Source organism: Anastrepha ludens, chromosome 2, assembly GCF_028408465.1.
Source record: "Anastrepha ludens isolate Willacy chromosome 2, idAnaLude1.1, whole genome shotgun sequence".
Classification (NCBI taxonomy): Eukaryota; Metazoa; Arthropoda; class Insecta; order Diptera; family Tephritidae; genus Anastrepha; species Anastrepha ludens.
The window spans coordinates 45480036-45508032 of NC_071498.1; the positions used below are offsets into that span (position 1 = coordinate 45480036).

The 27997-nt window shown below is 35.8% G+C and overlaps 1 protein-coding gene across 5 annotated transcripts; it reads right to left on the minus strand.

Annotated features, from left to right (window-relative positions):
* Positions 1 to 250: 250 nt before the first annotated feature.
* On the minus strand, positions 251 to 27995 carry LOC128870141 (signal peptide peptidase-like 3). Of its 5 annotated transcripts, none has more exons than XM_054112745.1 (7): positions 27852 to 27995; positions 5053 to 6003; positions 4855 to 4977; positions 4597 to 4788; positions 4066 to 4519; positions 3204 to 3324; positions 251 to 1074 (listed from the first exon to the last, which is right to left on the minus strand). In XM_054112745.1, the coding sequence occupies exons 2-7, from the start codon at positions 5342 to 5344 to the stop codon at positions 1006 to 1008; spliced, it is 1251 nt and encodes a 416-aa protein (XP_053968720.1). In that variant the 5' UTR covers positions 5345 to 6003; positions 27852 to 27995; the 3' UTR covers positions 251 to 1005. The 5 variants fall into 5 exon arrangements, with proteins under 5 accessions (XP_053968720.1, XP_053968722.1, XP_053968729.1 ...); XM_054112747.1 differs by having other exon boundaries at positions 27646 to 27995; XM_054112754.1 differs by lacking the exon at positions 27852 to 27995 and adding an exon at positions 26389 to 26575.
* Between the last annotated feature and the right edge of the window lie 2 nt (positions 27996 to 27997).

A 27997-nucleotide genomic window follows, 5' to 3' on the forward strand; every position in this document is an offset into this window, starting at 1 on the left:
ATTTCGCAACTTAACTGGTTATGTTGCGCACGTTTTTCTTTATTTACTTAACTATTGCTACTAATTGACAACAATACGATTGAAGTAAAATATGTGTCCACTATTTTGTGTAAAATAAATCGAATAAAAAGTAAAAAATATCTGCTCTAATGCGATCTTCATTGCCGTTAGTCTTTATTGCTGCGACGAGCGCTTTGTTTATCTTTGACTTTCCAACGAACAAATAAGAAAAAAAAAAAACGATGACTCCTTCTTTCCAAATCGTTTATTGTTGTTCATACATTGGTAATTGCTTTTTATTTTGCTTAAAGCAAGCTATAAGAAAATTCAGTTCTATTCAACTTAACGAAACTTATTCCATTAAATGACAGTTATGTCTAGTGAGAAGGCTAATGAATAGTATTTGATGTATGGATGTTTGTGTATGTGTGAGTGTACGCGTTCATAAATTTTTCATAAATAATTCATGTACATAGGTATGTATGTAAAATGATGTATGAGCTTATGTAAATATGTATGTATTTATGCGTGCACATTACTGTAACATGTATTTGCCACGTGCGCTAAATTTTGGCTTGCTTCCTATTTAGTACAGTATGTATGTATGTATGTGGGTTACATACTTATCAATACATTATTGTTATTCAATCTCATTTGATATCTGAGCGTGTTACGGTTTAACGTTAATATTTCTAAGTCGAATGAAAAATTAAAACAAACGTTTCAAATCTCACCCTTGTAAAGCATACCAGAAAATGAGTAACGATTCTATCTTGACTACATTTTTTGCAAGCCCCAATTCCCCTCCCCTAAGCCCGCAATAAACACTTTACTCTAGCATATTGTATATATGTATGTATGTGTTATTCATAACCCCCACCTTCATGCACACATCAAGTCGGTCGATGTATACCAGTCTACTTAAAATTACGAAACTTAAATAATGAATTCCCAGTACTAACGTCGGTCGTTAAACGCAGTCCAAGGTAAGAAGAGGGTAAGCACTCAGACTTCCAGTTGCTTTGATGGTTGCTGTGTGATAAACGGCTCACTCCACATGCGCCGTAAGTCGCCCTATAAAAGAAAAATATTTTTGTGTGTATACGTGAGTTTGGAAACTTTTTTTAATGTACAAAATCTTATCCTAAATTTAATAGGAGTAAAAAAAATAATATGTTATTTTAGGTATGAATAAAATAAATAACAAAGCAAGTATACACTTTTTAACAGTATTAGAAATATTACAACAGATATATACCCTCATAAGAAATAAAAAAGTGTATCTCCAAAGGTTGAACGTTTTAGCGAAGAGCGGAAGTGTATAGGGTGGGCCACCTAACATATTAAACTTGAAATATTATAAAGTAAGAAACGAATAATTTTTTTTTGTGTTCTTTCTTTTTTAGAATTCTTACGGTTAATTATGGAAAACTATTTAGTTCAAATTACTTCCGCGGCTGCCCTTGCAGTAGCAGATGCGATGAACCACATTTTCGACTGTAAGATGCTGTATTTAGTAGATGGCTGGACAAATTTCGATAATGGGAGCGTCAATCGTTGCTCTATGATTCGCGTAAGATGTATCTTTAATGGCTCCATACAATTAATAATATAGCGTCAAATCCCTGCTGCGCGACGGCCAATGCCACAAAATGCAGAGCAGGTGCACCTTTTCTACCGAATTTAAAACGTAATTTTCTGGCAGTTCCGGCGACCCCCATTTTAAAATTAAATGTTTAATGTTTATCAACGTTGTTGAAGCTTGAATCGACCCTATTTATTTTAGTTCACATATTAGAAACAATCAGTATTTCAAGTTTCAAACGTTATATGACCCTCCCTTTATGTGCATAAAAGTAGGAGCGTACTTAAACGCAAATCGCGATGAACATAAGATTCACCCCTCTTCAATCTAAACTTCGCCTTAAGACTCTGTGAATGCATTTATTCTACTGGACGCACTCAAATACAGTTCATCTTATGGAAGCGTGACCGGCAAAATTCAAGCTTAGAATTCCGTTATAAAAAAATTAACTGCTGCTCAATACGCGTACCTCTTTTGCAATACGCGTTGTGCAATTTGTTAGTTTTGTGAGAAATTCAAAAAGCGTATGTGGTCTTTACAAAATTAGTCCCGTGTATGAAAAACGATTTGAAGCAGTATGCCTATGGACAGATCCTAAAGGTTTAAAAATGTCTCGTGCGTGCATCTGCAGCGAAATATTTGCAGCAGTTTTAAGGAGAAATGGACAAAGACACAATTCGAGGATCTCAAATTCTGGAGCGTATTGAAAGAAAAAAACGCCCCTCTCATTATCACACATTGAAAAAAGATTTGCACGGGCTAAGCCAAATTCAGAACGGAAATGCACAAACGCAATATTCACGGATGAATCATCCTTTTGGGCGAATAGTTGCAAACGTCGGTCCTGGTGTACTACTTGAAATCGACAACTTCAACGAACTGTTAAGCATCCAGTTAAGGGCAATGCTTGGGGCTAATTCTTCGTAAAAGGATTTGGCCCTTTATTTGTGTTTACCGCCAAATTTAATGCAGTTTTATGAATAAAATGTATCAAAAAGCATTATTACCGTCAGCTGGGAAGATAGATTTCGAGCCAGTTCCACAACTTACGCAGAAATGACTCCAAGATGTGAACCCATTACAGCTAATGGTGGTGACTACAATTTATTGAATATATAGCGCAAAATAAATATTATAAGCCCATATAATGCAGTTTGTCAGAATCGAATTGGTCAAATAGTTTCCAATTTGTGGTGGCCACACTTTATGCAAAACTTTCCTTCGAAATGTGCTTACTAACGAACTTCGGTCTAAATGTGTGAAGGTCGTATGCGACACACTAATATAATTACTATTTTATTGATGAAGCTCAGTCTCCGCCAGGCCCAGAAGGTTTGTAAAAAAATGTTGGAAAAATACGAGGCACACCTCCACCGGTGGACGATGTTGAATTGTGTATATCTCGCATTTGTCTACAGATTGTCAAAAACCAAAATATAAAAAAAAAAAAAAAACAGATTGTAAAGATTTCAATGTCCTATAGCTCCTTAAGGAAAAATAAATTTTTTTTCTAGCCAAATACTGTTAGTAGGCACTACTAAGCATATATTTAAAGGATAGGTAAAACTTGCTAAGTTGTAACTTATTATTTTCTTGTTTAATAATACAAATTTATTACCTTGAGATAAGCCATGGTCAACAGCGGCAGTAACGTGAACGGCACCAGGTATAACAATGCCGGTTGTGCTGCTTTGAAAATTTCTGAGCTTACGGTAGCGGTGAGTAGACCAAGAAAATAGCTATAATTAAAAAAACAAACATTTTGTAAATATTATCAAGCATTAACTTACATTTCTAATTTATCTATTATAGAAAACTTAAAATGTTTTGGCATTTTACATATTCCTTAATAGACTCTTTCCACTGGGACTTAACGGCAGACTCCTGTTTACGCTTAATTACTGGTTAAACGCCGCATTTAAATTCTAATCTTGTAGACTCTATATTAGATAGAAAGATTGAGTTATATATTTTTTTATTCTGTAAATACTCAATTTTCTTGGCAACAGCAAATGCTAAAAAAACAAATAACATGCAACAATTGCTTCTTTTTGGCGCTTTTTGCATAAAATCCGAGACAACTCTGGTAGTCATTTTTTGTTAGCAAACCCGCTTATAAAGAATAATTAGCTGTTTGAGCTTAGGCATAGTCACATGAAATAACTGCTAAATCCATATAAAATTCTTCGACGTGAAATATTGGTTAGATTTAACTCAAATGAGAGGAAGGTGATTTTCATGGCATCAAATAACAATAACCCACTATGCAAGCAGCTTCTTCCAATATCGACATTTTTTTTAATTTTCAATTTCCTGTTTTGATGCTTTTTATTTATTTGTTTGTTGATTTTTTTAACAAGGCTCTTTACTGCAACTAAGTTCTTGGTGGAAATAGTCTATGAGACTATGAAATGCATTTGTAAATTATACTTTTGAATTGTTACTGCTTTAGAAAAAATGTTGCTGATGCACACACTCACCCCAACAAGGAACAGTGAAAGTACGTGAGCCTCGAGCCGACTCCTTTCGGTGGCTGTAACGTCGGATCTGTGGTAACACCCTGCGATTTCTTGTATGCATCATATCGCAACACAAAACACAACAGCAAACCCGGCATTACAATATCACCCAGACCCAGCATGGAAAAATGCCCACTATTATGTATGCTTGGAAAAACCAGTTTTCCTGGCAAGTTAAGTTTCGGTGGTTCCTTAACAATGCTGCCTAAATTCAGTTTTCGCGCCACTATTCCCACCGGATTGTCGGCGGGCCTGGTCGCCACCTTGACCATAACGTTCGTACTAAAAATATACGACGAAAAGAAGACCCAGAATACATCGTAGATCAGCAGGCCGGTTAGCAAGAGAGTAGACACCTTCAGGCTTGGCAAGCGTACAAAAGCGATGAATGCCACACACAAACCCATACCCATCGCTGAAAAGGACATACAAATCGGATCATAAATATAATGTATAATATGTATTAAAAAAAAAAACAATAACATGTCTTACCATCCATTAGCAGCCAATGGCCGGTGAGTACCCAAATGCATACAATTGACACAGAGAGTGCAAAACTGAAGAGCTCACCTGCGGTAAAACGTCCACATATACCGAACGATATGCGATTACCGTCAGTGCATGGCCGTATGATGTACTGGCACATGGGCAACAGCAGGAAGGCCAAAGCTACCGTAGCAATAACTGCAAAATAAAAGAAAGCATTCAAGAATTATTTATGCATGGAAAATAAATACGAACATTACGTACTCGCTGTACAAACGGCGAAAAGCAATTGCATTGAATCGAAGAAAAAAAACATAACCAACAACGAAACGGAAGCGCCCAGTGGTAAGCACAATGCATGCATTGTGTCCAACGTCGCAAACTTGTCTAAAATAAAGAATATCAAGACATACATCTTAATAAATTTAATCATGATTTATAAATAATAAATAAGATGCCTACTTGTCTCCTGCTCCACTGGTTCTCCAGTTATCAAATTCATCATCGATTCGCTACGTTTCTTTTGCTCGCGTTCACGCGCCTCCTGTTCAATATTCAGACTACGGAAGCTGCCATATACGATCAGCAGCATCGAAATGAGACATGTGGAGACCCGTGACGAGTCCATGACATTCGACGTCCAGTGTACTTCGCGGTATTCTGTGGTGGCGGACTGTGAGTTTAGGCTGCTGCTATCGACGACTGCTGCTGCTGCTGCTGCTCCTGCTCCACCACTCACTATGCCGTGCGACATTGCACACCGTAATTGATAACAGATTGTACGTAGTCGTTTGTTAAGGTGGGTGTTGCGCTTGCGCGCCAGTGTCTCACTATGAAACACGCCACATGCACACTAACACGCCGTCTACAACGGTAACCTGCTAACTTTACTTCCCCACTCCAGACACCAAACTCCAATATCAGTATTAAAGCACTACTTTTCCTTCCTTATGCAACTCGTGTCATATAGTCATATAGATATGTTTGGCAATATTTCATTCGTGTTTGCTTTTGTCAGAGGGTTTGCTTCGCTTGTTGTTTGTATGGGTCTACTGCCTGCCGTCAGCGCTCCATGTAGTCCAGCCAGCCGTCTTTTTGGTGCGTATGTCTGCTGATAACGTAGTTTTAAATGTGTACCTGCTAAGTAAACAAAGCTGCGGCTCAATGTGGTGGTAATACTGCGATCGGAAAAGATGACCACGACCGCGAACTGCACATAGCAAACAGCAATGACAAAGACAACAGCGCAATAGCACTAACTGTCTTATCAGCACGGCAGGCAGTGACACAGCTAATAGTTTTCAGCTGAGAAACCTACGACAATATTGAATGCAGCGGTTATTGCGATAACTTCAAGAATAATTAAAAGCGGAGTATAACAATCTTGTTGACCAATTATCTATTAAACGTTTACTGGAAAAAGAAAAAAAAAAAAGTCTAGTGTTAATATGATTTTGAACACATGTATAGTGCATACTAGTGAAAAGTTCGAGGCCTAACTGGACTTAATGTTTTGTTTGGTTATAAATTTTTTGTTAAATTTCAAACGTAGGCCGCCGTAGCCGAATGGGTTGGTGCGTGACTACCATTCGGAATTCAGTGAGAGAACGTAGGTTCAAATCTCGGTGAAACACCAAAATTAAGAAAACAATTTTCTAATAGCGGTCGCCCCTCGGCAGGCAATGGCAAACTTCCGAGTGTATTTCTGCCATGAAAAAGCTCCTTATAAAAATATTTGCTGTTCGGAGTCGGCTTGAAACTTTAGGTCCCTCCATTTGTGGAACAACATTAAGACGCACACCACAAATAGGAGGAGGAGCTCGGCCAAACACCCAAAAAGGGTGTACGCACGAATTATATATACATATAATACAATATATATAATTTTCAATATAGTTTCAGTCAAGCGAGGTACATTTTTCACATTGGGTACAAGGAGAGGTCGAAAAGTTCGAGGAGTAAAGAAGTTGGAGAGTTCAAGGGGCAGCATATTAACTCAATACTAATGGCTTTTTCTTTTCTCGAAAAAAAGATAGAAAATGCTGTACTTTTGACTAATCGAAGAAAAGAACACGCAACCCTGTAAATATGCTGAAAAAAGAACACGCAAATTTTAAAGCCCTAGCGCAGGTCAGAATAAATACAACATTATTATGAGAAAAGAAAACACCTCAAGATTCAGTCAAATAGTTTTCATAAGAATGTTAGGCAATAATGCATACGAAATAGAAATAAGGGCTACTGTTTCTTGGCAATCAGAAGTCATATTTTTGTTGTTTTTATAACCATATCTACGTGCCAGATTGCCGTTATTTAAAAAAAAATTTAAAGAAACCCAGGGCCAAAAAAACGTACTGATATTAATGCTGATTGGGCTACAGTGCGCACGAGAAAATCAGACAAAGCAAATAACGCTCGAAATAATTAAAAATTTGGTCTGGATGTTTGCAGATGACGACTTACATGGCAGCCAGTTCTACGTATCGAAATGACTCAGGCTTTTCTGTTGTTGCTGTTGTTGTTGTTGTAGCAGCAATACTAAATCCTGTCATTGTAGTGTAAATCAAAAATCGTCTTCGTCTAACTTATCTAAAGGTAAGCCCAGGAAACTTGCTGTTTCGACAGGTTGGTCCAAAGGGAGAGGGATGTTAGATGAGTGGGTTTGTTGGGGCATGTGAGAAGGTGGTTAATGTTGTTGTTGTTGTTGTTGTAGCATCAATACTAAATCCTGTAATTGTAGTGAAAATCACCGGTCGTCTTCGTTTAACTCATCTAAAGGTAGGCCCAGGAATTTCTTTTTAAAAAGGTTGGGTCCAAAGGGGGAGGGGTGTTAGATGAGTGGGTTTGGTGGGGAATGTGAAAAGGTGGTTAGTGTCCTGCGGGGTCGGGGCCGATTCAGGATAATTAGGAGTTTAACCTGCTACAATATCCAGAACGTAATTGTGCCAATGTTACGGTCTCTCGGGAAAGCTGGAGCTCTTTATATGCTGTAGGTGGTGGTTGGATTCCGATTACGGCATTCGGGGGTTGGGAGCTTAAGAATGGTCTCCCGATGAGTGTCGTTTAGTGTCTATCTAAACACACGGCTAAAGAACAATAAAGCCTCGGGCGCCGACGGACTGCTGGCTGAGCTATTCAAACGTGGCGGCGAGGAGCTGGTAAGGTACATTCCTCAGCTTCTATGCAAAATATGGTCGGATGAAAGCATGCCTGCCGATTGGAATTAACGTGTGCTCTGCTCGACCTATAAGGTTCTATCAAGCGTATTGTCTGAAAGTCTGAAGCCCACCATCAACCAACTGATTGGACCTTGTGAATTGACACACAACCCTTTTCGTCGACTTCAAAGCTGCATTCGACAGTACGAAAAGGAGTTACCTATATGCAGCAATGTCTGAATTTAGTGTGGAAGATGACGCTGCTCAACACCAGCAGCACCTCTCGACGAACAAAACTAACATTCTACAAGGCTCTCATCATGCCCGTCCCAACGTATGGCGCAGAAGCGTGGACGATGACAACATCCGATGAGGCGACGCTTGGAGTGTTTGAGGGAAAGATTCTGCGCAAGGTTTTTGGACCTTTGTACATTGACAACGGCGAATATCGTAGGCCATGGAACGGTGAGCTGTATGGGCTTTACGATGACATAGACATAGCGCAGCGAATTAAGATCCATTGGCTGGGTCACGTCGTCGGAATAGATACAAACGCTCCGGCTGTGAAAGTATTCGATGCGGTACCAGCTGGTGGTAACAGCTCCGTTGAAAAGATCAGGTGGAGAAGGACTTGGCTTCAGTTGGTGTGTCCAACTGGCGCCGGTTAGCACGAGAAAGAAACGACTGGCGCGCTTTGTTAAATTCGGCCAAAATCGCGTAAGCGGTTATTGCCCAATTAAGAAGAAGCCTCCTGACGTGCCTGGGAGGCGGCTCTGGCTCAAGCAGTTGTCTACATGGGTGAAACCTGAGGTAGCATCCTTACATTCCCGTGGCAGCCGGTTCTACGTTACCGGAATGACTCAGGTTTCCCCGACCAAGGGCTGCGCCTGCCAAAGACGACTCCACCCAAATTTCCAATCGATTAGATGTAATTAGTGCAACAGGTGGTGGTCAAACCTTATGGTCTGAGCATGACACATAAGGCGTGGTGCAACCACCTAGCACCACCCGAACAACATCACTGCAAACTGTCTTAATTCAAAATGCATCTCTCTTTTATAAAATAATTCCTTTTCAAGCGAGTATTAGTATTTTTTTTTTTAATCTAACTTTCAGTTTTAATGAGAAAATAGCTTCCGGAGGAGAGCTTTTTAATCAGAACTTCAAGAAAACTTTAATATTATAAAGTATTATATAAGTTTAAAGTTGCTCAAAAATCTCGTTGATTTTTTGAAATTTTTTTTTGGCACACGATGTTGAGTTTCTCCTTCCCTATAGAAGATTGCATATAAAACAGCAAATAAACCACGTATTTAAAACAACCACCAAATATAGTAATAGTTTTAAAAAATCTTGCGCTCAGAAGTAGCAACCGTAGCAACAGAAGTTGCATTCCCTCATTGTTAAAATCGGTAAAAATTTTCAAACGTAAATAAAATGGCTAAACATTTAACAACGTGCGTTAAATTTCCCTTTTGAATTATACAATACAACGAGTTCAAGACATGCTTGCAAACAACCCTTCAAGGAAACAAGGTACCGAGGGCAACATGCTTTATACCCACAGGTTGGGCAAATATCCAAGTACTTGGGTAAAACCTGGTAATTTATTTTATCATTTCATTATTTGTATGATCACACTTTAAAGCACTTCCATACCGATAATATTTTTAGTAAAAGGCAAAAATAGATAGCCTTTAATACATATTTAAGTACTCTCAATACCACCCGTTCTACCGATGTAGTAATAAATCAACAACCACTTTTGCTTAACTAACACTACGGCTTAGAGGGATTTTTTCAAACTTGTATTTATCAAATAAATTTTAGTACAATATCGAGAAATACATCAAGGCTCTTGCTAAGCCTTTAGTTAACTGGATGAAATGATTTTACAATAATGTCTACTTGTATACATATGTACATATGTATCAACTTGATTCGTAAGTAAATATCGTAAGTATAAGTACATATGTATTAGGGCGGGTCGATTTAAAAATCGCTCATTGTTGGTATTCTAGGGATCAAAATAAGAAACTTTGCCGAAGGAACCATACCTCTAAAACGAATTCTGATGTCCCCCAATTTGGGTCGAACTTTTGGATAGGGGCAAATTTTGAAAAATCCCACTTTGACCCATTTATAGTGCTCCAATCGAGTCCAAATGTATGACCGACCCCCACTAACTTTGGACGGCCGATCCACCCATGCCAGTGGCACACCCCCTGGAGCTCCCCTGGGGGGTTCCCCATGCAATCATTTCAAAATATCACCATTTTTGGCCTTTACATGAAAAAATCAGCTAAATGGCTATGCTTTTTCTTTATTTTTATTTATTTATAATAATATTTATTATTTATTTATAATAATAATATCTATTTTTTCTCTTAAGAAATTTATTTAGTCAGAACATATGTAAATGAAAAAATTAATTTAAGTGAGTTATAGAAAAGAACTAAAAAGTTCGACCCAAATTGGGGGACATCAGAATTCGTTTTAGAGGTATGGTTCCTCCGGCAAAGTTTCTTATTTTGATCCCTAGAATATGATTTTCACAGAGCAATGGGCGATTTTTTTGCCTCCCCACAAAAGAAACTAAAAGTTCGATCCAAATTGGGGGATATCAGAATTCGTTTTAGAAGTATGGTTCCTTCGGCAAAGTTGCTTATTTTGATCCCGAGAATATGATTTTCACAGAGCAATGGGCGATTTTTTTGCCTCCCCACAAATCGACCCGGCCTAATATGTATGTATGTATATACATAACTGAGGTAACTGAACATATTGTAAAAGACACAGTATAAGGGTCGTTTACTCGAATATCAGAATACATGCTTTCGTATTGATTGCACAGATGCAATCATATCGTGTTAATTACATTTAAAACTTCCTATCAAATATTGGTTTAAAGAATGTAAATACGAATGGTATGCAGACTTATTTTACAGTCCGGTTCACTTGATTAGAGGCAATAATTTTTATGGAAGAAAATGGTTATTAAAGCAATCGTATTTGATCTAGTAATCTCAGGTTTTCTTATAATTCAATTGAAGACTGTTCTTTACTCGAAAATAAGCATGCATCAAAATATTATTCCATCTAACGGTATTTCGCAGCAGCAAAACTTCAGCGACTGTAATACTGTGGGACGAACCAAATAAGTAAAATAATAACAAATGTAGAATTTTTTTTTCTACATTTATTTTTAAAATCTTACTAGTTTGTACTGCCACCTTGTTTATAAATTACTTCGTACATACGTTGATGAATGGAATGATTCGTATTAATGCTATTATTTCTTGAAATTGTTGCCATTTCTCATAAACTTTAACCATAAACCATCCCCATAAATATTCAATAATGTTCAAATCAGCTAAAATTTCAACGTTGTGGGACGCAATCGAAGTTTTGACCACACTTGAAATGTGTACAGGTGCATTATCTTGTTGAAAAATCCAATTAATAGGTCCAAATGTTTCACGAATCTCGGAAAAGATGATTCCAACAGAGCTTCATAGCTGTTTCCCCGTCATTTTGTAGTATACAATTTTCAATTCGAACGCGCCATAAAACAATATTGTTCTCCATACCACAACACCCACCACCTTTACCTTCTGTGAAATCATGGAAATAGTAATTATATCTGTCCGGCCCATCCAGATTGAACTTCTTTTCGTTACTTAATTTCTTTTTACCATTAACCGGGATTTTTATTTGGAACAGAACTCCCAGCCATGTGGTTCCTTTCAAAATCGAGGCGGCGTTCTTTGCGAAATTTATTCAAAGTTGTTTTTTTTTTTGTAATTTTTTATGCTTCAGATGTGTAGCTTTCAGAATAGCTCTTCGGACGGTGGATTTACTGGCAGAAGCAATTCCCTTTTTTTTAATTTTGCTGTTGAAAGGCCGGAATTTGATGGCATCCTAAGAATTTTCCTTCGGTGTCAAAGCCATCGCAGTTTTGCCTTTGTAGTTCTTACCATAGGAGGCACCTTATTTCAGGTAAAGATCCACAACGTTTGGACATCCGCCAATCTTTTTGAAGTTTGGCGATTTAAAAGTCCCTCTGAGGAACAAGATATAGATTTGTCCTAATTTGCGATATGTTTCTCATTTTATTAGAATTAAGAAGTTTTTACCCAAAAACAATGAATGCTTAAAAAAACGATTCCCTAAAGTTTTTAATGCGTAAATAATGTAGACAAATATAGTACCTCTATTCAAGTGAACCAATAAATCAATCAATATTATAGCTACTGAAGTTTTATTGCCACGAAATACTGTTAGATCGAATAATATTTTGTTGCATATTTACATATTTTCTGGTGTTACTAGATCAAATAACCATTTTCTTCCATAAACATTATTGCCTCTAATCAAGTGAACCGGACTGTATTTTCCATGTGTATGTATTTTTTCAAGGTGATAGATTTGAACAAGAAAACATTTGTTGAATTTTTCAAATCAATTACTCATGCTTGGTTTTACCAATCAATTTTAATATTTATCAGGATGATCAAATTTAAAGTGGTTTAACTGTAATATGAAATTTTTCTATTTTGAATTTTAACAGTCCGATGCCCTGTTTCACCAATCAAATTTAAATTCATCAGACAAATCTGCAAAAGAGTGACCATGATAAATTTCTAAAAGACCTTCTACTAGTCATTTTTACCGAACAAAATTGTAGCTTTCGGTGTTAAAAGGTTGATAATAAACCTTCTTACCGAGAGTGCAAATTCTTGTAAAGTTAGGGAATTGATTTTTATGGAAAAAATATTTAATAATGTGACAAACGAGTTAATTAAATTTCTTTAGCGCAAACAAACACCATCATATATTTAAAAAAAATTTCTTCTTTCCATGATCTCGCTTCAGTTTCAGGGAAAAAATAAGTAGGTGAAATTAAGGTCACCACAAAACAGCTACAGCTGGTAATGTGACAAATGAGTTAATTAAATTTTTTAAAAGCAAACTAACACCAACATATGTATATTTTTAAATTATTTGTATATTTATTCTTTCTATGATCTCGCTTCACTTTCAGGAATAAAATAAATAGGTGAAATTAATGTCAACACAAAACAGCTACAGCAATATCGAATTAGTCCAAGGCGAATTGAGTAGGGGAGAATGGGGAGTTGTGAGACATTGTTACCGTTCGGCATTATTCATTTGTTTACATTCGATTTTAAGTGTCAACAAGTGTTCTCGATGCGATCTCACTTTTCAGCTAGCATTGGTCGTATTTACACGCATTCGACGCGTCGCTCCAGTTACTGTGTTTTGGAATTTCTCGGTAAGTTTTTTTCATCATTTGTTTTGCGATACATTCGATCAGTTGTTGAAGCAAATTGCAAATGTTAATATATACAAGTTATTAGCTTGTTATTAGCTTTGAATTTACACATTCACTTGGGCATGAACGTTCTAGACGGAGAGCTCATGACCAAAAAACCCAACATATTTTATACTTCTTGAAATTTTGTGTGTGATTAGTTTTTTAATACTAGAATCGATATCCGGCGGGCTGGCTGCTCAATACCGGTCTTAATTATGCGTTTTTATTTTTTAAAATTGTTAATAAAAAACATTTACTCAACATATTTTATACCACTTGAAATTTTAACAGAATTTCATTTACGGTCTGTATAAAATGAAACGATGGTTGCCAGCCCATTCTCATGGTCCCAAAGTACTGCCAGCCCATGTTGAAAGTGCGTTGATGGAAGCACAAGTCAACATATTTTATACCGGCTGTCTTTTTTACACGACATTGGCAATACAATAAATTGACGAAATGTGTAGAGCCAGCCCATTCTGATGGTCCCATCACATGGAAACTTTGGAAAATTTCATTCCTGTGAGTGCGAGCGAGACCGACTTACGTGAATGTGGGTGCGCGAGGGAGAGCGTATATTGTTCATATTCTGTCTCTCCGTACAGTCTTGCAAAAATGGGAAGGATGAAAGGTTTGTTCATCAAAAAATTAGAAAATGGGATTTTTTTTTTCTTTTTCTTAAAAAAGTTTTTATTTCTAATTTATTATTTCCTTTATTTAATTTATTAAATGAATAGAAAAATAAAAACAAAATTAAATTTTTAATTTTCTATGTCAGAAATAGATTCCGAGTCTGAACTGAAATAGTCATTTTCTATTTCTTCAGCTTCAGTCGAAGTATTAGGACTGGACACTTTATACTTTTCAAATACATATTACCGAAAATAGGAAGCATTTTCTTTGTATCCAACCAGCCGAATTATGCACGTTGGCTTGTCAGATATATCGACAATTTGAACAAGATTGAGGAAACGCACCCATCGTTACATGTTGCCATAAAAGAAGGCTTCTTTGGCGTAAAACGAACCGACAAAGTTTTTTCAAGACAACCGATTGATATAACCTTAGAACAAACAATTAATGCCGATGCAGCAAAACAATTGACGGGAATAATCCATTTCACAAATTCCATTTCTGCCCGGCAAAGTTGGGCAAAAATTCATGCTATTCGTGCTGCCATCATTTTCCATGTATATGAAACTGCTGGTTTGAAGAAACGTCCCGATATCTCAACGCAACTGGAACCGCATATCATCAAAAGAGATTCTAATCAACTCCGAAATTTCATAAAAACTTTTGATAAATTTATGAACCCCTTCGATGACAGATTGACAGGGGTTTTCTCTTCAACATCGCTACGGGAAAGGTTGCATCATTGCAGGTTGAACATTATTTATTGACATTTGAACAATCAGGGAGCCAGTTTAGGGAAGAATTCATTACTCAGTGCTCCATAGACCCACAGCGAAAGTCATCACAAGGGTTAAAATTTGTAATTTTTCAGCCAATGCAGTAAATAATAAAGCAAAAGTTGCTAACCAGGTCTACGAAATACGCTTACAACGGGATCTATTTGCACGAATTGTGGCATTATCGATGGATTACAATATCGAAGTCGAAAAAATATTGTCTTATCCAATAACACCAATTCCGTTATCTCTATGTCATTCTGATGGAACAATTTGTAAGACTGAAAAATCTGCAATCACTCAGGTTTTACAAATAAATACAACTGCTAACATACCGCAAATATTCGACATAGTCATAATCGATGGATTTTTCCTGCTCCAATTAATGAAAGAAATTCCAAACACTTTTGGAAACTTATCAAAAAAAATTATCTCATTCATGCAGAAGACACCGGCCAAACGATTCGACATCATATGATGATCAGTATGTCAGTATCGGAACATTTTATTAAAATATTCTCGCAGACCGCTTTACATAATAGGACTATGAATAAGTTCGTGCGGTTTTTTTTCGAAATTTGAAACTTTATTGACGTAAAATGGTTACAAATTTAATATTCAAAATATTGTCCATCGCTTACTACTACTTTTTCCCATCTTTCTGGCAATTCACGGATTCCCTTTGTGAAAAATTCGGTCGCTTTGGCCGCAATCCACGAATCGATCCATTTTTTGACTTCATCGTAATTACGGAAGTGCTGGTCAGCCAGGCCATGTTGCATCGATCGGAAGAGATAGTAATCGGATGGCGCAAGGTCTGGACTATACGGCGGGTGGGGTAGGACATCCCATTTGAGCGTTTCTAAGTATGTTTTGACCACTTGTGCAACATGTGGCCGAGCATTGTCATGTTGCAAAATAACTTTGTCGTGTCTATCGGCGTATTGCGGCCGTTTTTCTCGCAGTGCTCGGCTCAAACGCATCAATTGTCGTCGGTAGACATCCCCCGTAATCGTTTCATTCGGTTTCAGTAGCTCATAATACACAACACCCAGCTGGTCCCACCAGATACACAGCATAACCTTCAGGCCATGAATATTCTGCGCCGACGTCGATGTTGAAGCATGGCCAGGGTATCCATACGTTGCCCGACGTTTTGGATTGTCGTAATGGACCCACTTTTCATCGCCAGTCACAATTCGATGCAAAAAACCCTTTCTTTTGTGCCGTTGAAGCAGTTGTTCGCATGCCATAAAACGGCGTTCAACGTCTCTTGGCTTCAATTCATACGGCACCCAATGGCCTACCTTTCGGATCATTCCCATGGCTTTTAAACGTTTGGAAATGGTTGATTGATCAACTCCCAAAGTTTTTGCAACCTCTTCTTGCGTTTGAGCCGGATCTTGATCGAGCAATTCCTCCAATTCGGTATCCATGAACTTTGGCGGCGCACCCTCGCGTTCTTCGTCTTCCAAGCCAAAATCACCACTTTTAAAGCGTGCAAACCACTTCTGGCACGTTCGCTCAGATAGAGCATGCTCACCATAAACTTCCACCAAGATACGATGACTTTCGGCTGCTTTTTTCTTCATATTAAAATAATGAAGAAGAATTCCCCGCAAAAACACATTATTTGGCACGAAATTCGACATTTTCAAGTGTGGTAAAAATATTGTTGTTTACGCTTCAAATAAAAAACTTATACTGACGTTTGTGCCTTACGACAGTAGCTCTCCAATGAATGTTTGGAAATGTGGATCGATGGAATAATAATCAAGTTACGCCATCTGTTGTAAAACCGGACGAACTTATTCATAGTCCTATTACATGATACACAATTTTTGTATCTGCTTCCTCCTGAAGTTCCCATGACATTTCCTCATCGACGATTTTCGATACAGAGGCGCCGTCACTTGTAAATGTATCGCACGCATCGTAATTCAATTTTATGGTTGAATTGCCAATAAATGACGCCATTTCCACTGTTCCCCAATGTTCTATGAGAAATCTGACCAGTGCGTCCTTGAATTTGCTATTTCTTAATTCTTTATTGAAATCTTTAGGTCGAGTTTGTTCGGGTCCTGTGATGTTATAATCGATACTGCTGACATTTCCTCTTTGTATTCGTTCATAATCTTTAATGGATGGAGTAAAATATTGGTCGAATACGATGTCGAATCGTTTGGCCGGTGTCTTCTGCATGAATGAGATAATTTTTTTTGATAAGTTTCCAAAAGTGTTTGGAATTTCTTTCATTAAGTGGAGCAGGAAAAATCCATCGATTATGACTATGTCGAATATTTGCGGTATGTTAGCAGTTGTATTTATTTGTAAAACCTGAGTGATTGCAGATTTTTCGGTCTTACAAATTGTTCCATCAGAATGACATAGAGATAACGGAATTGGTGTTATTGGATAAGACAATATTTTTTCGACTTCGATATTGTAATCCATCGATAATGCCACAATTCGTGCAAATAGATCCCGTTGTAAGCGTATTTCGTAGACCTGGTTAGCAACTTTTGCTTTATTATTTACTGCATTGGCTGAAAAATTACAAATTTTAACCCTTGTGATGACTTTCGCTGTGGGTCTATGGAGCACTGAGTAATGAATTCTTCCCTAAACTGGCTCCCTGATTGTTCAAATGTCAATAAATAATGTTCAACCTGCAATGATGCAACCTTTCCCGTAGCGATGTTGAAGAGAAAACCCCTGTCAATCTGTCATCGAAGGGGTTCATAAATTTATCAAAAGTTTTTATGAAATTTCGGAGTTGATTAGAATCTCTTTTGATGATATGCGGTTCCAGTTGCGTTGAGATATCGGGACGTTTCTTCAAACCAGCAGTTTCATATACATGGAAAATGATGGCAGCACGAATAGCATGAATTTTTGCCCAACTTTGCCGGGCAGAAATGGAATTTGTGAAATGGATTATTCCCGTCAATTGTTTTGCTGCATCGGCATTAATTGTTTGTTCTAAGGTTATATCAATCGGTTGTCTTGAAAAAACTTTGTCGGTTCGTTTTACGCCAAAGAAGCCTTCTTTTATGGCAACATGTAACGATGGGTGCGTTTCCTCAATCTTGTTCAAATTGTCGATATATCTGACAAGCCAACGTGCATAATTCGGCTGGTTGGATACAAAGAAAATGCTTCCTATTTTCGGTAATATGTATTTGAAAAGTATAAAGTGTCCAGTCCTAATACTTCGACTGAAGCTGAAGAAATAGAAAATGACTATTTCAGTTCAGACTCGGAATCTATTTCTGACATAGAAAATTAAAAATTTAATTTTGTTTTTATTTTTCTATTCATTTAATAAATTAAATAAAGGAAATAATAAATTAGAAATAAAAACTTTTTTAAGAAAAAGAAAAAAAAAAATCCCATTTTCTAATTTTTTGATGAACAAACCTTTCATCCTTCCCATTTTTGCAAGACTGTACGGAGAGACAGAATATGAACAATATACGCTCTCCCTCGCGCACCCACATTCACGTAAGTCGGTCTCGCTCGCACTCACAGGAATGAAATTTTCCAAAGTTTCCATGTGATGGGACCATCAGAATGGGCTGGCTCTACACATTTCGTCAATTTATTGTATTGCCAATGTCGTGTAAAAAAGACAGCCGGTATAAAATATGTTGACTTGTGCTTCCATCAACGCACTTTCAACATGGGCTGGCAGTACTTTGGGACCATGAGAATGGGCTGGCAACCATCGTTTCATTTTATACAGACCGTAAATGAAATTCTGTTAAAATTTCAAGTGGTATAAAATATGTTGAGTAAATGTTTTTTATTAACAATTTTAAAAAATAAAAACGCATAATTAAGACCGGTATTGAGCAGCCAGCCCGCCGGATATCGATTCTAGTATTAAAAAACTAATCACACACAAAATTTCAAGAAGTATAAAATATGTTGGGTTTTTTGGTCATGAGCTCTTAGACTATTCGATGTGTTTATGACTACGCGGCCATTTATAAAAAAACGATTTGGGGAGTTGTAAGACAACAAATGTGGGGAGTTGTGAGACACCGTTTTTTTCGACGTTTTAACGCATCTTTCATAAGTACCTCGCAATATTCATGCATTGTTTGTATATATGTCATGAATTTGAAGAAGAAGAAGATTTTTGCATCATCTGGAAAGGTGCAATGCCGAAAAAGTTAAGCAGAAACAACTCCATTCATTGCAATGTATGCGATCGAGCTGTGCACCTAAAGTGTGCCAATTTACGAACTGGTTATTATACATGTTCTCACTGCGAATCATCAGATTGATGGCATTGAATTTTTTAAACACTTTTTTATAAGAATTGTATTTTCTTTTTTATTTTTCATCTTAATAAAGAACTAACAACTAAAATAAGTCATTTTTATTGATTTAAACCATGGTGTCTCACTACTCCCCACATTTTTGTATTTCGTATTATATTTTATATTATTATATACAATTTTAATTTTAAGGAAAATTGTAGTTTTGTTAAATAGGCCATACCAATAGCTTCCAGTATTCATTGACTAAAGATTCCATCGTTGACATATGCAGAATATTAAGATTTTGAGTAATACGGGTCCAAAAACAAAACCCGTCTCACAACTCCCCATTCTCCCTTACAATACTCTATCAATCTTGGAATTATTTGTATATATACATATATAATTGCCGCGTACACCCTTTTTGGGTGTTTGGCCGAGCTCCTCCTATTTGTGGTGTGCGTCTTGATGTTGGTCCACAAATGGAGGGACCTACAGTTTCAAGCCGACTCCGAACGGCAGATATTTTATGAGGAACTTTTTCATGGCAGAAATACACTCGGCGGTTTGCCATTGCCTGCCGAGGGGCAACCGCTATTAGAAAAATGTTTTTCTCAATTTTTGTGTTTCACCGAGATTCGAACTAACGTTCTCTCTCTGAATTCCGAATGGTAATCACGCACCAACCCATTCGGCTACGGCGGCCGATTCTTGGAATTAGTCTGCAATTTTAACAGACTTGCCACCTCGGTATTAGCTAATTTGGAGTACGGTAAAATTTACAAAGACAAAATGCATGGAAAAAAAGAAGGAATTCAGAATGGTAACTTTACCGAGCTCAGTCTAAGGACACTAAATTTTTGATGCTATCGATAAAAATATCCCTTATCAAAAAACAAAACTTCCGTAAAACTGTCATTTAAAACATATGTATATTTGCTATAATTGGCGCTTACACCCTTTTTGGGAGTCTGGCCGAGCTCCTCCTCCTATTCGTAAGGCGCGTCTTGATAAAGTGTGCCAGGTAGGAATTACACAATTTTTCAGTACGCAGATTTGGTTATTATATGAAATTTTTTAATCTGTCTTAAAAGATAATTTTATTTTGAAATTTAAAATTATATAAATAAAAAAGAAAAACATTTCGTATAAATTTTAAAACTAAGCATTTGAACTAAATATTTAAGCGAAATTAGTTACGCCAAAAAATAAAACAAAATTAAAAAAATGGTCAAAACTCTTTTTATATGCACTGTCTTATGCACATATACTGTTTTCTTTTGTTTTACTAATAATACTTTTTTATTGCGTAAATGGCGTATTGGTAGGTGATATCTACAACGACCGATGCTTTTCATCAAAGCAGAGTTTTGTAAAATGCTAAAACTACAATCACAGCACAGTTATATTCTGTGCATCATTCCATCACACATTTCATAAACCTCCTTATAACATACTGAGAATGCTCACTGGCATTCTCACAGATCACTGCAGACTACGCAGCCACCAACTCTGTCGCGATCAATCCCCCGAAACCCCAACACTCCTTCTTCTCGCGATGATATAACGAGAAGGAATAGACATCTCTACCTGCTAATAGATGTCACGTTCAATACTTTTCAACCGCGCTGTAAAATCGTTGTCAGGGTTGAATTTAGCGAAAGCTATCAACAGAAGTAATTAAGTTTCTTTGCTACAAAATTTTAAATATTTGAAGCCTTGTCTACTAGATCTGCAAAAACCTCAAATTGTTGTAGAAATTCGAACCGCAGGTTCAACGAGAGAACGTATTTAACCACAATCATAAAAAACTAAATACCAATTTTATTTAAAGTAGAGCAAAAATAATTTGATATACACACTGTACAAATTTGTGATCTTCATTTTTATTAACCTTGGACACCTTTTTTAAAACCTTCGGTTGGGCACCCGAGTCTGACTTTTTTCTCATCCTATTTGAGGATCCTTTTTAAAAGTTTATATCCATCAATCGATAGAAAATTAAATTTTATGAAGCTACCTGGAGGCTCATGTCATTAGTCTTCGTATTAAAAAAAAGTATTACCACACAGGGACACCGTTCCATTCTCGACGAACTTACATTAACTTTTAACTTATTTTACGTTAGAAATCTATCCCATCTTGACTTCCGTAACCCTTTTCCATTAGGTACTTTTTAATTAGAATAGTATTTATACCCTTTAATCCAAAATAACCCAGAATTGTCGCTGATAATAGTAGTGAAAATCACACTGGAAAAATAGCAGCCTTATAATTTTTAAGCACATGTTTAACTAATTTTATTTCCACTTTCCAAAATATATTATTAAAATTGTTTGGTCAGTACTAGAAATATCCAAGTTTCATGGAAGACAGTTTCATCGAAATACTCACTGGCTAATAGTAGGAGTCAAAAGATCAATGGCCTTATAATTTTGCGATTGATTGTGTAAGATGTCAATTTTTATACGATGTTGTTTTATATTTTTTTACAAGTTTATTGAATCTCAAAGTTGTGAGAGAAATATTTACATTTCACTACACGCTTAATTACTTCTATTAAATATATGTATGCACATAAAAACTAAAAACAAACTGTAAAAAAAAGTAAATAGTTATTTAACGTATAAATAAATACGGACCCCATACATTATTTGCACATATAGGTGACCCAAATATGGATGTATTTTTGAATTATACATTATTTGGCACATGTAAAACATTGTAGTGGAAACTGTGTGATATTGAAAAGAAATTTTAAAGGCGGCGTAATTTTAATTCGTCGTCGTGTCATTAACAAACAATGACATAATTGCATTAAGAGGGCCTGGTGGGGATACGGTACACTAGACAGGGATACGGTACACGGGGGCGACAGCCCTTGGTCGGGAAAAACCCAAGTCATTCCGGTAACGTAGAACCGGCTACCATGGGAATGAAGTTGAACAGTTTAGTGTACTGCCAGGCAAAAGATGAAAGTTATTAAGTTTAAAATTTGAAAATGTTTTTTTTTTACGTAACACAACTTATTCCCTCTCTGAAACGGATCTCTTTCTGTTTCTTCAATCTTACTGACCGTAAACTACCCGCTTTACTCGGGTGCTTTGGGTCATTGATGTGTTAGAAAACTCAAGAAGACCCAGTGGCATTTGCTATGATTCAATCATAGATTTGTAAGTAAATGTGAGTTGTTAGCAAATGTTAAATGGGTTCAACTACCTAAATTGAATAGCGTTTAAATAAATTCTATTGGAAATTTTGCGATGAGTTCCGAGTTAAGTACTTATTAAAAGAGGCGAAAATTATGACTTATTGCAACTGTAGCAATATTTTCATTCATTTTGTGCTCAAGGCGAATTTATAATATTCTGCTCAAAACAGAAGAGGATATTTCCGCCTCCAGAATGCCGTCATCGGAGTCCAACCATCCCCATTACAGACGAACAGCTTCAGCTGCCTCTTGACACCCACGTTATCTTGGCACAATTGCGTTCAGGATATTATAGTTGGTTGAACACCTATGTATCTATTCAGAATTGACTCTGACATATTCAACATTTGTCCGTCATACAAAAGTCCCTCGCACGACACTAATCACCTAAACATGCCCACCATACACATGCCCCCTTAAACCCACTCACATAACACCCCTCTCCCTTTTGACGAGATGAGATGAGTTAGTCGTGGACGACCGGTGACTATACCGTACTGACAGGGCTAGATGAAATGACCCAACAACAACAACAAGATGGTGGCACTAGAATAACAACAACATTTACATGCATTTGGTTTTTGCAATTTGGTATTTTGAATGTTAACAACATTAGGTCTTTTGATATTTAAAGTACCAAATCGCAAGCAAAAACAAATCAGCTGCTCTAATAATAAATAACATCTTGTATGAATTCGCCTTGGTGAATACATCCAGAAGTGTTGGTAGTAGCGCTCTTTTTAATATCTTTACAGGCACTGCTAAAATTAACACAGTAGAAATTAGAACATATAGTAATAGCAAACTTTTATTTGCGTTGAAAATGCGTCAGTTGATACCTGGCGTGTGTTTAAAACTATTTAAGTAATTTTTTCAAATAATTATTCAAACACAACATTTTTCGAAAAACCTGACCCATTTTCATAGGTTTATGGCTATTACATTAAACCCACAAAATTGAAATTAACACATTAGGCCAATATTTGGATTTAATAAAATAGAAAAAGTGGAAAAGATTTTAAAATATATTTCGCTTAGATACTTAATGTGCAATATAATGCAATGCAAACTCATGCAGTCATCTAGTTAATTGGTTAAACATTTTATATTGAAAATAACTTAACTATCTTTCTTAAATATTAGCCGATTTTTTTTTTATTTTTAGGCTCATATGTATTAAGCTTACAACAATAAAAAATTGAACTCGACAGTTGTCTATAATTGGTAAACAATTTTGGTATTACTCTTCAACAAATATCAAATCAATATTTATTGACATAAATTATAAACAGAAAATGCAAGCGGAAAGAAAAGTTAACATCTTAAAAGCTTTCGGAATTGCAGATTGCAAAACGCCGATAAAAACTACATACATAAGATCATGTTCAAACAGGGAAACTTTTGTCGCTTCAACTTTGCGAATTCTCTTTTGGTGTTGTTCGTGTCGTTCACGTTGTTGTTTGCAATTGTTATGGTCTCTGATGACGCTCCAGCATGCTTGTCCAGCAGGCTTATATGTGTGCGTGTCGGGTGACACTCGTACTTGCTTCGTGTCACACATACTTGTTGTCGGCTTTTGAATGATGAAAATCAAAAATTTTAGATATTAGCGTCAAGCCCCCGACACGCACACATATAAGCCTGCTGGACAAGCATGCTGGAGCGTCACCAGAGGCCATTATAGTTTTTAACCTACTGCCAACAATATTGAGAATAATGAAAACGCAAAACGAGTTGCGCCTCTCGTCCCCCTCTTCAACAAATTAAAATTTGCTTTAACAAAAGTTGCCCTGTACGAACGCGGTGTAATAAAACTTGGAAGCACCGATTTAATCCTCAAATATTTGAAAAGCCCATATAAAACTGTGTGCTTATTGCTTTATACAAATTTTAAGCGCAGACACATATGCGCGCAAAACATACCGACATTTTTGACCTAATTTTCTACTAATAATTATAATTCATTATCAATTCGCTCGAACGGAAAAATATATAAAATGGTTCGCTCTTATAATTAGCTGATGCTCTATTAGTTGTTTGATCAGCTGGGTTTTGTTTGCTGGATTTTCCAACGGGAATTTGCAGCTTTCTCTAATAATAAAATATTCAGAGACATGACAGTTACACACTTTATGGCGAAATCTCCATAATATTATAGATATACGTAGATGAATATTTTTTTATTTAGCCGATAAGAGCTATAACTAATAAGCAGGAGTTTTCTAAATAACAATTATCAATAATATGAAATGTAAACTTTACATCACCCCATGCCACTATAACACAGATATTTATCAATTACATATGTATTACATAATTTTGCATATTTAACTCTCTTATTTCGTCTGATTTAGTCTCATTTATAAATTCAAACCTTATTTTTTCCATTAAATAATATAAATACATACATATATAATTAGCTATAATTTTCAAAAAACTAACTTTAATCGCAACAAAAACCTGGAAACAGCCATTTACTTGGACGAATGGAAGTTTGCTTTAATTTCACCTATTTGCACATTAGGTTTAAGAAATCGAGTAGTTAAATACAGCCCAAAACATTCTGTTCGATTGGAGTGGGTTCACCTGACCTATTACATATACTTTCTTTCTCTCAAACCTCTAAGCGATAAATTCATATTTTACATAACTGATGAAGTGATTCAACGTCGGTGTTTACTGATATTTCGACATATATTAATACTTCAACAATTAAATTCTAATATATGAAACGATATACATATAAGCATTTAGTATATAAGCAGTTCTTAACTTTAGTCGATTTTACTTGAATCTGTGATGGTTAAATCCGGTAGATTAACTTAAGAAAACTAAAATAAATAATTATAATATAGTAAATAAATAATTTGATCATGCGATACGGATGAGACCTTTAAAATGTTAAAAAATTTCCCTTAATCCAAGTTGTAAACTTGGCGTTGAGCCTCAATATGTGAGCCAAGGCCTCCCATTCAAATATTGTATGTCACGTAACATCCAAAGAATGTTGTTGTTGTCGCAGCATAAACATTCCCTATACAATGATAGGGAATACTGCTGGAGTGGCAGTCCTTGGTCGGATATAAATGTGGGTCGTTCCGGTAAGGTAGAACCGACTGCCGTGGGACCGAGATCCAAAGAATCAAATGAGTTAGCTGAATGAGCGGACTCCTTCAATTGAATTGGAAGTTATTGCGTCAACTCAATAAAATTTATGGAGTAATCAATCTCTCCACTTCTATGTTTATAGTTTTCTCAAAAAAATATTGCCAATTATGGTTTCGGACTTTCAGTAGTTGACATTTCTCCAGTGGATTGGTTCTAAGAAGGAATCATTCCTTTCGCATCTCCGCTTAAAGCAGGGGTACCTAACTTAAGCCATCTATTTAAAAATATGGTAAAAACTATTTTTATTTATTTTGCATACTTATTTACCACGAAGTCTAATACAACACTTAATTTTATAAACTCTATATATAAAATATAATACATAAAAGATATAATAATAAACAATATAATATGCAAAATCTTAGTGAATATTCCTTTTTGCCAATTTCTTCAATAAATTATTACAGAATAACACTTCAGTTTCTATTGTAATTTCTCAATTTACACTTTGTATTCATAACATGAAACTTGTTTCTTGTTTTATAAAATGGGTTTCATGTATCACTTAATTTTCTTCCGTCCTAGGTGCAACAACCGCAAATGCAGTTGCCTCGATTTCTATCAGTTACGCTTACCGAATTCGTTGTAGTTAAATTTTTAATCCTATTCCAGAGCCGAGTTGGGGATTCTTTGAAAATGTATGCTGGCCTACTGGTGAAGTAAGCGAAGTAGCTAAATATGCTTGTAATAGCAAAACAAAGAAAAATATTTATACGGTGTCGAAGACCAAATAAGCACACGAAGAAATTCGCACACCAAAGGAGCAACAAAAATTACTGTTGTAAGTTATACTGATTTGGCTACTTTCTTCATAATTGCAAAATGGTAATTAACGCGAAAATACCATAAAAAGCCACCAGTAAGGGAAACATAAACCCCACATTTTTTAACCTGAACACACAAGCATCCCAGAAAAACATATTTAATTCGTAATGCTTGTGAGCTACACACAAGTTTCTTTGAAGTCTACATAATCTAAATAAAGTAATAGTCGGCACTTAATCCATTGTATATCACATCTCTTGCACTTTTCAAATAACACTTCATAGCTGAAGTTCACATTTCGGGAGAAAACTCACCTACTATTCTGAAGAAAAACAAACGTTTTACATAAATGGCAAGACTTTCTTCTTTCACACCAAAATTGAAAATCGTTCACGATTCATTCATTTTAATTCAGCTCCAGGCCAATTTAATTGTTTAGTAAATATTTTCAAATTTTCATCAACAAATTATGGATACTAACGTGATGAAAATACTCGTAGGAGTACGGCATACAAGTGCATGTCTCTTGATTTACTTTTTAATTTCTTTAGTAATTTTTTATTGGCTTACTTCGCCCTTCCATCTTTAAATTAACACACATTCCACTGTTTTATTCACTTCGTTTACACTTCAACGCACTGCCGCACTGTGTACATAAAACTATTCGTAGTTTTTCATTTTCATATTTAATCTATTGCTTTGCTTACCTTTTCCTCAAATATGTCTTTTTACGTTCGCTTTTCTACTACTTTATTTTATTACATTTCTAGTTAGCAGCGTTTACGAATAGAGTTACCAGATGTATTTTAAATTTGGCCAAAAATCACCTTTTTCATACCTATTTTCCTACAGCTTAACCTCATTATAAACTTATAAATGTGTTTTAAATTTTGAGGTGAAACAGCAGCCCAAAACCATATTAGCTCAGTAAATTCAGCTTGGAGAAGTCGAAACAATACTCCACGAAGATGAAAACATATCAGGTTTCAGTAGATAATTTTAGCATTTTAATTATTTTCCATATGATAAAATTTCTCGAGAGATTTGATGTTTTTCTTATATCAGCATACAATTTCCTCCTAATGGTTCGGTTGTTGTGCAGTGATTGTAATTGGGTGGTATAATAAGATTGGTAACAAAATGCCAATATATCGAATTATACTTAAATATAACGTGAAAAATCGAATTTGGCAACACTCCAATGCATTTACAGGGTTATATTTGATAGATCGTATCGTACCGATATTAAAGGTTATTTTTTGTACGATCATTCTATTTAATAGTCACTAAATCTAAAACCAACCCCTTTAAATTGGCGCGTGGAGTTTTTAATATGGTGATGGTTATTGGATATTGCAGAAAAATGCGCTAAACGACCACTAGCCCTGCATTTACAACCTGGCAATGCTGTTTTAAAAATAAAAAATATGTATTAGTTGTCAAAAACTGCCTAGATTATATTCGTGGGGTTGATGTATTGACAATAAATATTCATTTTACGTAAAATGCAGCAAAAAGCAATTTGGCGTAAGCTTAAAAATAGAACAAATAAAGAAATTACAGTAACCAATACTAAATCAAATTCTTTTCCATTATTATAGATAATTTGTTTTGAAGCTTTCTTATTTTTTGACCAGACGTCAAATTGCTCAAATCACTGTCATAAAAAATAAAATTATTCAAAACAATATATAATATTATATTTAGATAATCGAAGTCGTGCTAAACTCCAACACACCCAAGTTTTGGACATTGGTAAAATAAGTTTGGCAACCACATGATTTTCTTTTCGTTTCGCTTTCGCAATTTCTTCTTAAACACCGCTTTCGTAATTCAATTTATGAAAACATTTTCTCAACCCCTTATTTTGTCATTAATGAAGCACTTTTACACTATATTTCAAAAATACTATAAAATACGGTTTATCTGCGCACGAGGAGTCACCTTTTTATTTATTTTTGCACGATTATTTTATATAAAAACACGACGATCCTTAACTATTCCATTTTGTCTTCAACTCCAATTTACTTCAATATCTAATGCATTGGGGTTGGCGTTGCATTGTACACAGTGTTGCTTAAGTGCTATAA